At 51.2% G+C, this 13,907-nt stretch overlaps 1 protein-coding gene across 1 annotated transcript; it reads left to right on the top strand.

The window, feature by feature from the left end:
• The first annotated feature begins 1,034 nt into the window (after positions 1-1,034).
• Positions 1,035-11,226, top strand: CHRNG (cholinergic receptor nicotinic gamma subunit). The gene is made up of 12 exons (XM_029062686.1): positions 1,035-1,080; positions 1,369-1,508; positions 1,592-1,636; positions 2,912-3,021; positions 3,757-3,912; positions 4,115-4,212; positions 5,742-5,942; positions 6,912-7,026; positions 7,447-7,561; positions 8,882-9,098; positions 9,919-10,052; positions 11,062-11,226. Exons 1-12 carry the CDS (start codon positions 1,035-1,037, stop codon positions 11,224-11,226), a joined length of 1,542 nt encoding a protein of 513 aa, XP_028918519.1.
• Positions 11,227-13,907: the final 2,681 nt, after the last annotated feature.

Here is a 13,907-nt window from a genome sequence, read left to right as displayed (position 1 = left end):
TATCCAGTGAGAGCCGGAGGATAAACATATTCTCTAGTTACTCCCGGTCCCGTTCCCGGCTGGATCCAATGTCCCGGAGGGGCGGGGGGGAAGGGAAGGGAGTGGTCCCGGGCACCTCGGTTGGCAGGGGAGCTGGCTTACTCCACGCCCTGCCTTGCCTGCCCACCGGGCCCTCAGACAGGATCCGGGACCGGGGATTTAATTCAAGCACATTTACTAAGCGCTTACTGTGTGCAGAGCACTGGCATAATGGATAGAGTGCAGGCTTGGGAGTCAGAAGGTCAAGGGTTCTAATCCTGTCTCTGCCACTTGTCTGCTATGTGACCCTGGGCAACTCACTTCACTTCTCTGTGCCTTAGTTACCTCATCTGTAAAGTGGGAATTGAAACTGTGAGCTCCATGTGGAACAGGGACTGTGTCCAATTTGATTTGCTTGTATCCACCCCAGTGCTTAGACTGTAAGCCCGTCAAAGGGCAGGGACTGTCTCTGTTACCGATTTGTACATTCCAAGCGCTTAGTACAGTGCTCTGCACATAGTAAGCGCTCAATAAATACTATTGAATGAATGAATGCTTAATACGGTGCCTGGCACATAGTAAGTGCTTAAAAAATACCATAATTATTATTACAATACAACAATAAACAGGGCCAGTCCATGCCCACGATGAGCTTACAGTCTAGAGACAAATAAATAGTCACCAGTACAAATAAATACAACTTCTACGGATATGTTGGGCCTGGAGCTAGAAGAGGAGGGGCCAGGGGTGGGGAGGCATGGAGCCGGCCTCCCCCCGCCCCTGGAAACATTTCACCCCCACCCTTCCCTCCCGGTAATCTGAGCCCCTCATTGTGTCCCCCTCGATGACAGCTGAAAATGCTGCGGCCCAGCAGCTGGGCCCGGGCCGGGACGGTGGAAGAAGAGCCGGGGGGCTGGGGAAGAGGTCGGGGAAGGGGCCGGGGAAGGGGTCGAGATATCTACCCCGGCCAGAGGAGCCACCCACCCTAGACTTCCCTCCTTCCTCCCTCTGCTGCCATGGTCTGGCTCCGAGCGCTGCCGTTGCTGCTGATCGCCTGCATGGGTACCAGGGCGTGGGGGGGCACGAGGCGAGGGGGCACGGGAGCTTAGGGTAATGAGGGAAAGGGGACTCCAGGGGGGCCAAGGAGCCAGAAGGGACATTAGGGAGGGGGTGGGGAATGGGGTGGGACGGGAGGACCTTGCCCCATGGGGCCTCCGGCTGGCACCAGTGTCCAGCTCCCACCTGGCGACCCCCAGCCCGGATCCCTGGTCCTCCCTGGGATGGGTCCTCCCGCCTCCTCCTCCCTAGCCCCCCTGGGGGGGGGGGGTCAGACCCCTGGCTCTCCCCCAGGCACCCAGGGGCGGAACCAGGAGGAGAGACTACTCGACGACCTGATGCGGGACTACAACAAGCACCTGAGACCGGCCGAACGGGACTCGGACATCGTGAACGTCAGCCTGAAACTCACCCTCACCAACCTCATCTCCCTGGTGAGCCCGCCCGGGGCCGTGGAGGGGCCGGGAGAGGAAGGGATTAATCCCCCGGGATGCTCACGTGGACCCTCTGCCCCTAGAATGAGCGGGAGGAGGCACTCACCACCAACGTCTGGATAGAGATGGTAAGAGCCCACCCCTCCCCTCCCGACACCACCCGACTCCCTTAGCCCTATGCGCTTTTCTGAGGCCAGTCCCTGTTGGGCTTTGCCCAGAGCCAAAGACCCTCCAGCCCTTAGGGTCCAGCCAACATCATCATCATCATCATCATCATCAGGGTGTAGTGGATAGAGCCCGAGTCTGGGAGTCAGAAGGTCATGGGTTCTAATCCTAGCTCCGCCACTTCTCTGCTGTGTGACCTTGGCCGAATCACTTCACTTCTCTGGGCCACATCTGTAAAATGGGGATTGAGACAGCGAGCCCCACGTGGGATGGACTGTGTCCAACCTGATTTGCCTGTATCTACCCCAGTGCTTGGTACAGTGCTTGGCACATAGTAAGCGTTTAACAAATACCGCAATTATTATTATCATCATCGTTATTATTACATTTGTTAAACACTTGATTCATTCAATCTTATTTATTGAGCTCTTACTGAGTGCAAAGCACTGTACTTAACACTTGAGAGAGCACAATAAAACAGCAGACACATTCCTGCCCACGAGGACCTCACAGTCTAGAGGGGGAGACAGATATTAATATAAATAGATAAATGGATTAAATAAATAAATGAATTAAAGATATATACAGATCTATGTGTTTGTGCTGTGGGGACGGGAGGGAGGATGAATGAAGGAACAAGAAAGAGCGGAGCAGAGGGGCGTGGGAGAAGAGGAGAGGAGGGCTTAGATAGGGAAGGCCTCTTGCAGGGGATGTACCTTCAGAAGATGGAGAGAGTGATTTTGGAATAGGTAAGGTGTTCCAGGTCAGAGGCAGGAGGTGGGCGAGGGGTCAGTGATGAGATAGATGCGATTGAGATACGAGTAGATTGGCATGAGAAGAGCAAAGTTTGCAGGCTGGTTTGTACTAGCAAAGCAGCAAAGTGACGTAAGGGAGCAAGGTGATTGAGTTCCTTGAAGCCGATGGAAAGGAGCTGAGAAAACCGAGAGGCGCAGAGAAACAAAGTGATTTGTCCAAGATCACACAGCAGAGATGGGATTAGAACCCAGATCTTCTGACTCCCAGGTCCTGTAAGTCTGGAGCTCTTTCCACTAGGCCATGCTGCTTTCCCTTCTCTCTGCTGGGGAAAGAGCGTGTGAGCGGGGCAGCGAGAGAGGGCCGGGGTGGGGGTTGGGTTTCTGGCTGAGAGTGGAGAGAACGAACTAGGGGGTGGGAGACAACGAGGTCTGTGAGTTGAGCAGCAGCTGTGCCCACCCCCCTGCCCCGCCGCCCCCCTGCAGCAATGGTGTGATTACCGTCTCCGCTGGGACCCCCGGGATTACGAGGACGTGCAGGTGCTGAGGGTGCCATCCAACATGGTCTGGTGGCCGGACGTGGTGCTGGAGAATAAGTGAGGAGGGGCCGAAGGTGGGTGGGGAGGGGTCGGCGCGGGGATGGAAGGCCGGAGTCCACGGCAGGGAAGGGAGATTCCACCTGAGAGAGGTCAGGAAAGTATTGTGAGGAACAAGAGAGTAATGTAGTCGGTGGGGGTGTGGGACTGGAGCCTGGGAGATGTGAGCATGAGGGAAGTTTGGAGGTGGGAGACCTGGGGAGGGAGGCTGGGTGATTGATTCATTCAGTCAGTCATATTTGTGTGCTTACTATGTGCAAAGCACTGCACTCGGCTCTGGAGAGAGAATAATATAACATCAGATACATTCCCTGCCCTCAGTGAGCTCACGCTCTAGGCGGGGAGATGTGGGATGAAGGATGAAGGGAATCTGGGGGTGGGAGAACTGGAGAGGGAGGCTGGGAGATGTGGGAATGAAGGAAAACTGGAGGTGGGAGAACTGGGAAGGGAAGCTGGGAGGTGTGGGGATGAAGGGAATTAGGGGTGGGGGGTGGGAAAGACCGATAAGGCAGTCCTGAAGACCACCTGAAGGATGAGGGGAGGTCTGGAGCAGAGACTCAAAGGGAGGTCGGGGATTGCCTACTTCAGGGTCACGCAGACCCTGAGGACACTCCAGGTCACCCGATATCCGGAGTCCCAACGGGGAGGGGCTGCCGGGGCAGGGTTTGAACCGGGCAGAGTTGCCGGGCCCGGCTGACCCGTGCCCCTGGGGCTCTTCTTGCCCTCGCGCGCCAGCGTGGATGGCATCTTCGAGGTGGCCCTGTACTGCAACCTGCTGGTGTCTCCCGACGGCTGTATCTACTGGCTGCCTCCGGCCATATTCCGCTCTTCCTGTCCCGTCACCGTCACCTACTTTCCCTTCGACTGGCAGAACTGCTCCCTCGTTTTCCAGTGAGAACCGCGACCCGGGGGATGAGTGGGAGAGAGGGGCAGAGGGAATCCAGGGACTTGGGTGGAAGGGAGGCAACCGGAAAATGGGGCCCGAGTGTGTGCGTGTGTGGGACACAAGCCCACAGATTGATATTCAGACATAGTCACAGTCGATCAAATGGTGCCTGATCAAACAACACCTCCGTCTCCCCGGGGCCACCAGATCCCAGACCTACAGCGCCAATGAGATCGACTTGCAGCTGAGCCGGGAAGACGGCCAGACCATCGAATGGATCTTCATCGACCCCGAAGCCTTCACTGGTAACCCTCTTTCTCCGGGTCTCGACTCCAGACGGCTCCCCTTCCCCTCCGTGCCCAGGAGCGGCGTGGTGTAGTGGATAGAGCCCAGGCCTGAGAGTCAGAAGGTCATGGGTTCTAATCCCTGCTCTGCGACTTGTCTGCTGTGTGACTCTGGGCACGTCACGACTTCTCTGTGCCTCAGTTACCTCATCTGTAAAATGGGGATTAAGACTGTGAGCCCCACGTGGGACAACCTGATCACCTTAATAATAATAATAATAATGTTGGTATTTGTTAAGCGCTTACTATGTGCCGAGCGCTGTTCTAAGCGCTGGGGTAGACATAGGGGAATCAGGTTGTCCCACGTGGGGCTCACAGTCTTAATCCCCATTTTACAGACGAGGGAACTGAGGCACAGAGAAGTTAAGTGACTTGCCCACAGTCACACAGCCGACAAGTGGCAGAGCTGGGATTCGAACTCATGAGCCCTGAGCCTTGACCTTGTACCACCCCCAGGGCTTAGAACAGTGCTTTGGACATAGTAAGCGTTTAACAAATACCAACATTATTACTAAGTGCTTACTATGTGGGAAGCAGCGTGGCCTGGTGGCAAGAGCACGGGCTTGGGAGCCATAGGATGTCGGTTCTATTCTCGGCCCCGCCACTTGTCTGCTGTGTGACTTTAGGCAAGTCGCTTCACTTCTCCGTGCCTCAGTTTCCTCATCTGTAAAAGGGGGTGAGCCCCAAGTGAGACAGAAACTGTATTCAACTCACTTTGCTTATATCCACCCTACTGCTTAGTACAGTGCCTGACACATTATAAGCGCTTAACAAATACCATCATTATTATTTTGTGGGACAGGGACCATGTCCAACATGATAAATGGGCATCTACCCCTGTGCCTGGTACATAATAATAATTTGTTATTTGTATCTGTTAAGCACTTACTATGTGCCAAGCACTGTTCTAAGCACTGGGGTAGATATAGAGTAATCAGGTTGTCCCACGTGGGGCTCGCAGTCTTAATCCCCATTATACACTTGAGGTAACTGAGGCACAGAGAAATGAAGTGACTTGCAGCAGACGAGTGGCAGGGCTGAGAATAGAATCCCCGTCCTCTGACTCCCAAGCCCACGCTCTTGCCACCAGACCACACTGCTTCCCACATAGTAAGCGCTTAATAATACTGTTGGTATTTATTAAGCACTTTCTATGTGCAAAGTACTGTTCTAAGCGCTGGTTGGGGGGTACAAGGTGATCAGGTTGTCCCACGTGGGGCTCACAGTCTTAATCGCCATTTTACAGATGAGGTGACTGAGGCACAGAGAAGTCAAGTGACTTGCCCAAAGTCACACAACTGACAAGTGGCAGAGCAGGGATTAGAACCCATGACCTCTGACTCCCAAACCCGGGCTCTTTCCACTGAGCCACGCTGCTTCTCCAGATACCACCGTTATTATTACCAACTTGCGGTCAATTGCCACCTTCCTCCCCTCCCTTCCTTGGAGCGGCATCTCTTTTACATCCCCCGCCTCCTCTCCTGGCACAGAGAACGGCGAATGGGCCATCAAGCACCGCCCAGCTAAGAAGCTGTTGGATCCCCGGGTGTCCCCGGACGAGCCCGGGCACCAGCGGATTGTGTTCTACCTCCTGATCCAGCGCAAGCCCCTCTTCTACGTCATCAACATCATTGCCCCCTGTGTGCTCATCTCCTCGGTCGCCATCCTCATCTATTTTCTGCCTGCCAAGGGTAAGGGGCATATTGTGGGGCAGCACGCTCTCAGAGGCCGCCTCTCGACGCCATCTTCGGACGGGATCCCGGGGGAGGTTCTGACCCTTCGGGCTCTGGGGAACAGCTGTCAGCTAGCGCACCGGTTAAGGGGCCCATCTTCCGCGACAGCTCACTCAATCAGTCAAGGAGTGGTATTTATCGAGCGCTGACTGGGTGCAGAGCTCCATACTATGGGCTTGGAAGTACGGGGCCTAGTGGATAGAGCACGGGTCTGGGAATCAGAAGGACCTGGGTTCTAATCCTGCCCCCCCAACTTGTTCATTCATTCATTCAGTCATATTCACTGAGCACTCACTGTGTGCATAGCACTGTACGAAGCGCTTGGGAAGTACAATTCAGCAAAAAAGAGACAATCCCTGCCCACAGCGGGCTCACAGTCTAGAAGAGGGGGAGAGAGACATCAAAACAAGTCTCCCGTGTGACCCTGGGCAAGCCACTTCATATCTCTATGCCTCTGTTTCCTCATTTGTAAAATGGGGATTAAGGGAGTGAGCTCCACGTGGGGCAGGGACTGTGTGCGATCCATTTTCTGGAATCCACCCCAGCGCTTAGAAAGGGCCTGGCACATAGTAAGCATTTAATGAATACCACTATTATCATTTCTATTATTACAATGCAACAGAGCTAATAGACACGTTTCCTATCCTCCAGGAGCTAACCATCCAGAGGGGGAGATGGATGTTAATATAAATCAATAATTTACAGATATGTACATAAGTACGTGGGGCTGAAGGAGGGGAGAATCCTCAGGGCCCCTTGGGGCAGGGTTTTCCCTGCATCTTGTTTCTGTCAACTTCCTCCTCCAGACAGCACCAACTGGGTTCCAGGCATTATCAGTTCCTTGTAATCAGTTTGGGGGAGGCGGTTGGGAAGAGGGTCCGGCCCAGACCCTCCTGAGCTGGACCTCCCTCCCGCCCCCCGGGACAGCTGGTGGTCAGAAGTGCACCGTCTCCATCAACGTGCTGCTCGCCCAGACCGTCTTTCTCTTCCTTGTCGCCAAGAAGGTGCCCGAGACATCCCAGGCCGTGCCGCTCATCAGCAAGTATGGGGATCCCCTTCCACCGCCCCCCACCGAGGCTCCTCTCAGAGAGATGGGGGGCCGGTAATGGGGGGAGGCTGGAGCCCGGGAGTCTGAGCACTTAGAACGGTGCTTGGCACATAGTGAGTGCTTAAATACCATAGTTATTATTATTAAACTGTCAACTCGTTGTGGGCAGAAAATGTGTCGGTACTATTGTTATAACTGTAATTTATTATTCGTATTGATGTCCGTCTCCCCCCCCCCAGACTGTAAGCTCGTCGTGGGCAAGGAATGTGTCTGTTTATTGTCGTATTGAACTCTCCTAATGGCTTAGAACAGTGCTCTGCACACAGTAAGCGCTCAATAAATACAATATAATGAATGAATGAATGAATCGGGCCCCCCTTTCATCTCCTCCCTCCCTTCCCCGGATCCCTGCAGGTACCTGACCTTCCTTCTGGTGGTGACTATTCTCATTGTGGTGAACGCTGTGGTTGTGCTCAACGTCTCCCTCCGGACGCCCCACACCCACTCCATGGCCCGAGGAGTCCGCAAGGTGGGATGCTTTCCCCGTCCCCCAGCCTGCGAGCTTGCTGTCTCCCCGCAGCCTCCTTTCTATTGGGCTTGGGGTCGCTCCTGATTCTCCTCAGCGCTCCCAGACCAGACCGGTGCCCTTCCCTTGCTGCCTAAACCCGCTTCCCTCCTGCCTCTCCATCTTTCCAGGGCTCATTTCTGCCCATGCGCCTCCCATTCCCACGTCCAGAGGACCTGGCTTCTAATCCTGCCTCCGCCACTTGTCTGCTGGGTGACCTCGGGCAAGTCAATTCACTTCTCTGTGCCTCAGTTATGTCATTTGTAAAATGGGGATTAAGACTGTGAGGCCTAGGTGGGACAGAGACTGTGTCCAATCTGATTATCTTTTGTCTACCCCAGCACTTAATAATAATTATCAATAATTACAGTATTTGTTAAGCGCTCATTACGTGCCGAGCATTGTTCTAAGCACTGGGGTAGATACAAGGTAATCAGGTGGTCCCATGTGGGACTGGCAGGCTCAGTCCCCATTTTACAGATGAGGTAACTGAGGTATAGAGAAGTTATATTTGTTATATGAGTTATATAACTCATTAGAAGTTATATTAGAGAAATTGTCCAAAATTAGAGCCAGAATTAGAACATTCTAATGTTCTCATGTAATATTCTAATGTAACATTAGTAAATCCTCTGACTCCCAAGCCTGTGGTCTTGCCAGGAATACAATGTACTACTTGAGGCATGTATAATACAGTATATATGGCCAGAAGTATAGTAAGAGCTTAATATATACCTGTTGTGGGGTAGGGATTGTCTCTGTTGCCGAACTGTACTTTCTAACCGCTTAGTACAGTGCTCTGCGCACAGAAAGCGCTCAATAAATACGATTGAATTGAATGAATATACCAAAAAAAAAAATGATTCCCAGCCAAGGGGGCCCTAACCAGTCTGATACTCCTTTATGGCAATAGGTTCACTCCCATTCCAACTCCCCCAGCACTTGTTCTTGGTCCTGGACCCCGGGAAGATCACCACCCCCAAAGCCGCAGATCATATATATTATTTATTACCCTATTTATTTTGTTGATAAGGTATATATTTCCTTGATTCTATTTATCTTGATAATGTTGTCTTGTTTTTGTTTTGTTCTGTTTTGCTTTGCTGTCTGTCTCCCCCATTTAGACTGTGAGCCCATCATTGGGCAGGGATTGTTTCTATCTGATGCCGAATTGCACATTCCAAGCACTTAGCACAGTGCTCTGCACATAGAAGCGCTCAATAAATACTATTGAATGAATGAATGAATGAACAGGCCCTTCCTCACCCTCCGACTCTCTCCTAGGTGTTCTTGCTGCTGCTGCCCCGCCTACTGAGGATGCACGTGCGACCCCTGGCCCCGCTAGTCCCCCACGACTTGCCACCTCCACCCCGGACTACCTCCCCAGAGCGAGCGGAGGTGTCTGGGGACGAGGCCGCCCTGTGGATGCCACGGAGCGAACTCGTTTTCCAGCGGCGGAAAGAGCGGGATGGGCTGGTGAAGGCTGCGCTGGAGAGAATCGGTGAGGCGGGCAAGGGGTGGGTGGGGAGTGAGGGAAGAGAGAAGGTGGCATTATGCCTCTTTTCTAACTCCCGAGCCTTCCAGAAACCCCTGGAGGCTCATGGGTGTCATGCCTGCAGATGCCCACTGCCCGGGTAAGTAGACACCAATTAAAGTTCCAGGCCGGGGGAGAGTGCCCTCATCCTCAGGTTGGCACCATTTTCTCCTGGATCAGTTCTAGACTGTAAGCTCGCTGTGGACAGGGAATGCATCCATTTATTGTTATATTGTACTCTCTCAAGTGAGCTCACCTCCTCCAAGAGGCCTTCCCAGACTGAGCTTCCCCTTTTCCCTCTGCTCCCTCTGCTGCCCCTCTACCCACCCCTTGACCTCCTCTCAGCTAAGCCCCTTTTCCCCCCTTTCCCTCTGCTCCTCCCCACCCCCAGCACTGTGCTCGCCCGCTCATTTGTATATATTTTTATTACCCTATTTATTTTGTTAATGAGATGTACATCACCTTGATTCTCTTTATTGCTATTGTTTTAATGAGATGTACATCCCCTTGATTCTATTTACTGCTATTGTTTTTGTCTGTCCGTCTCCCCCGATTAGACTGTAAGCCCACCAATGGGCAGGGACTGTCTCTATCTGTTGCCGAATTCTCCATTCCAAGCGCTTAGTACAGTGCTCTGCACATAGTAAGGGCTCAATAAATACTATTGAATGAATGACTGACTGACTGAATGAATGAATAGTAAGCGCTCAATAAATACCATTGAATGACTGACTGATCCCACCCCCCTTCCTGCTCACCTCTCCTACTTTCCTACTTTTTCTGCCAGGGAATGGGCTGGAGTTTGGACAGACCCAAGAGTTGTGTGTCAGTCTGAAGAATGCAGCTCCCGCCATTCAGGCCTGCGTGGAAGCCTGCAAGCTCATTGCCCGGGCCCGACGTCAGCAAAGCCAGTTTGACAATGTGAGCAGGTGCAGGGGAGCGGGGGTGGGAGTGTGACTGGGGGAGGCCAAACTGGGTGGGGGGAAACCTCATCCTAAAGTGAGCTGGAGACCGTAAACTCATTTTGGGCAGAGAACGTGTCTGTTTATTGTTATATTGGACTTCCAGGTGCTTAGTACAGTGCTCTGCCCACAGTTAAGTGCTCAATAAATACAATTAATAACAATGTTGGTATTTGTTAAGCGCTTACTGTGTGTAGAGCACTGTTCTAAGTGCTGGGTAGATACAGGGTCATCAGGTTGTCCCACGTGGGGCTCACAGTCTTCTCCCCATTTTACAGATGAGGTAACTGAGGCCCAGAGAAGTTAAGTGACTTGCCCACAGTCACACAGCTGACAAGCGGCAGAGCCGGAATTCGAACTCGTGACCTCCAACTCCCAAGCCCGGGCTCTTTCCACTGAGCCACGCTGCTTCCTGGCTGTGGTATTCATTCAGTCGCATTTATTGAGCGCTTATCGTGTGCAAACCACTGTGCTAAGCGCTTGTACTCTCCCAGGTGCTCAGTACAATGTCGAAGCGGCCTAGCTTAGTGGAAAGAGCCTAGACCTGGGAGTCAGAGGTCATGGGTTTGAATCCCGGCTCCGCCACCTGTCTGCAGTGTGGCCTTGGGCAAGTCACTTCACTTCTCTGGGCCTCAGTTACCTCATCTATAAAATGGGGATTGAGATGTGAGCTCTATGTGGGGCGGGGACTGTGACCAACCTGATTATCCTGTATCTACCCCAGCGATTAGAAGAGTGGCCAGAGTAAGCATGTAACAAATACCATAATAATAATTATTATTATTACCATGCTCTGCACACAGTAAGTGCTCAATAAATACCTTTAATGAATTGATTGAATAAGAAGTGGGGTCAGCAGATGGACTGTTAGGGCAGAAAAATTCAGGACGTTGATGGGAGAAAGACAGGGAATTTGAGTGTGTACGTGGCCTGGACCACCCCCATGTTTATTTGTTCCTTCCCCGCAGGAGAATGAAGAATGGATCCTGGTGGGCAGAGTGCTGGATCGAGTTTGCTTTCTAGCTATGGTCTTGCTCTTCTTCTGTGGCACTGTTGGCATTTTCCTTATGGCCCATTACAACCAAGTTCCCGAACTCCCATTTCCCGGGGATCCCCACACCTACTTGCCCTAATCCTACAAGCACGGCTGGCTCTGGAGGCTGGCACACCCTGAGAACCCCCAATATGCCTGTGGCTGAGGGGGTGGTCCGGAGAGATGCACCCAGCTGCCGACCCTGTACCCCAAAACTACATCTCAGCCTCTGACTTCCTATCCCGATCCTGGGAATCGAGGTTGGGTCATCGCTGAGGACTGCATGTTGACCTGCTTGGGACCCTTGGAGGTCTGCGATCCAAGCTCAAAAATTAAATAAAAATTGGGGAAAATAAAAAGACAGGTGTGAGCAACTGGCTTGGCAGTTGGGAATGGAATAGTGGGGATGATGATGATGATAATATTAAGACCCTTTAAATGCTTACTGTATGTCATACACAGTGCTAAGTGCCGGAACAGACACAAGATAATCAGTCATAGGGGACTCATAGTCTAAGAGGAAGGAAAACAGTTTTACGGTTGAGGAAACTGAGGCCCAGAGGAGTTAAGGGACTTGTCCAAGGTCACCCAGCAGGCCATTGAAGGAGCTAGGATTAAAATCCAGATCCTCTGATTCCCAAGCCCATGCTCTTTCCTTCATATCTGTAAATTCTATATTATAAATTATTTACTTATATTAATGCCTGTCATCTCTTCTAGACTGTAAGCTCACTGTGGGCAGGAAACATATCTACCATTGGTTGAATTGAATTCTCCCAAGCGCTTAGTTCATTGATCTGCATTCATTCATTCAATAGTATTTACTGAGCGCTTACTATGTGCAGAGCACTGTACTAAGCGCTTGGAATGTACAAATCGGCGACAGATAGAGACAGTCCCTGCCCTTTGATGGGCTTACAGTCTAATCGGGGGAGACAGACAGACAAGAACAATGGCAATAAATAGAGTCAAGGGGAGGAACATCTCATTAAAACAATAGAAAATAAATAGAAATCAGGGTGATGTACATCTCCTTAAACAAAATAAATAGGATGATGAAGATATATACAGTTGAGTGGACGAGTACAGTGCTGAGGGGATGGGATGGGAGAGGGGGAGGAGCAGAGGGAAAGGGGGGAGAAGAGAGTTTCTTAACCTTCTTCTTCTTCTTCACCTCTCCGCTCCCCGTAAATACAGGGTAATCTGGTTGTCCCACGTGGGGCTCACAGTCTTCATCCCCATATTACAGATGAGGTAACTGAGGCCCAGAGAAGTTAAGTGACTTGCTCACAGTCACAGAGCTGACAAGTGGCAGAGCCGGAATTCGAACTCATGACCTCCAACTCCCAAGCCCGGGCTCTTTCCACTGAGCCACGCTGCTTCCTGGCTGTGGTATTCATTCAGTCGCATTTAGGTGAGGTGAAGGGGGGGTAGAGGAAGCAGAGGGAAAAGGGGAGCTCAGTCTGGGAAGGCCTCTTGGAGGAGGGGGAGGCCATCTGCATGTAATGAGTGTTCAATAAAAACCATTGAGGGTGAAGATGATGATGATAACAAGGCCATACTTCTTCCCCCAGATTAATTCTAGAGGCACTAGAGATCTTGAGAAGGGAAAAGATGTGGCCTCCTCACTCTGATGCGAGCAGGCACCACCTGGGAATCGACAAGTTTTTCTCAACTCCCAGCTCTTCACCTCCCTCAATCAATATTTCGGAGGCCCTGCCATGACCCCAGCTTTTGCTTCACCGAGGTTTCTCCTGACCTGATTCTGCCATCTGCTTGAGCCAGGGGCGGATTTTCCCTCCGATGAGATTTGACCCAAAACTTTGGGCTGTTGGGGTGAGGATGTCCTATCAGATGTGTCAAGCAGCCATCTGCCCTCTTCTTCTTGTTAGAATAACATGTCGCCGAGAAGGTCAGAGCGGGGCTTCAGAAGACAGCACAGGGAACAGAAGATTAGAGCAGGAGAGACCATTCATTTGGACAAAGTTAAATCCTCTAAACATATTTGTTTCTGCTTCAAAAAGCTTGCAGTGACATTTAATATCATGAAGATGCACTGTATGATATGATGACTAAACTGAAATGCAAAATATAGAATACAGTTGGAGTAAGGAAAAGAATCGATTTGGATACGGAATGGATTGAAGTACCTATGGTTTTAAAATGGGCTGGAAAGGCTTTTCTAGACTGGAAATAATTTATCCAGAAAATTGATTCGATCCTGAGACTAACTCTGAAAAAGAAGGTTTTTTTATGGTATTGATTAAGCACTTACTACGTGCCAGGCGCTGTGCTAAGCAGTTGGGGTAGATACAAGCCAATTTGGTTGGACACAGTTCATATCCCACATGGGGTTCACAGTCTTTGTCTCCATTTTACAGTGAAGTAATCGAAGCAGAGAGAAGTGAAGCTACTTGCCCAAGGTCACACAGCAGCCAAATGCCAGAGCCAGAATTAGGACCCAGGTCCTTCTGGCTCTCAGGCCTATGCAAGTTGCCAAATTACAAAACGTCATAATCAATCGATGGTATTTATTGAGCGATAACTGAGTGCAGGGCACTGTACTAAGTGCTTAGCACTGTAATAAGCACTTAACACTGTACTAAGGAAAGAAACACCCTCATTATTTATCAACATCATTTTATTTTTGTGTGTGTGGCATTCGTTAAGCACTTACTACATGCCAGGCACTGTTCTAAATGCTGGGGTAGATATAAGCAGCGTGGCTCAGTGGAAAAGAGCACAGGCTTGGGAGTCAAAGGTCATGGGTTCGAATCCCGG

This window comes from Ornithorhynchus anatinus, chromosome 1, assembly GCF_004115215.2.
Source record: "Ornithorhynchus anatinus isolate Pmale09 chromosome 1, mOrnAna1.pri.v4, whole genome shotgun sequence".
NCBI lineage: Eukaryota > Metazoa > Chordata > Mammalia > Monotremata > Ornithorhynchidae > Ornithorhynchus > Ornithorhynchus anatinus.
This window is presented reverse-complemented; position numbering and strand designations above follow the sequence as displayed.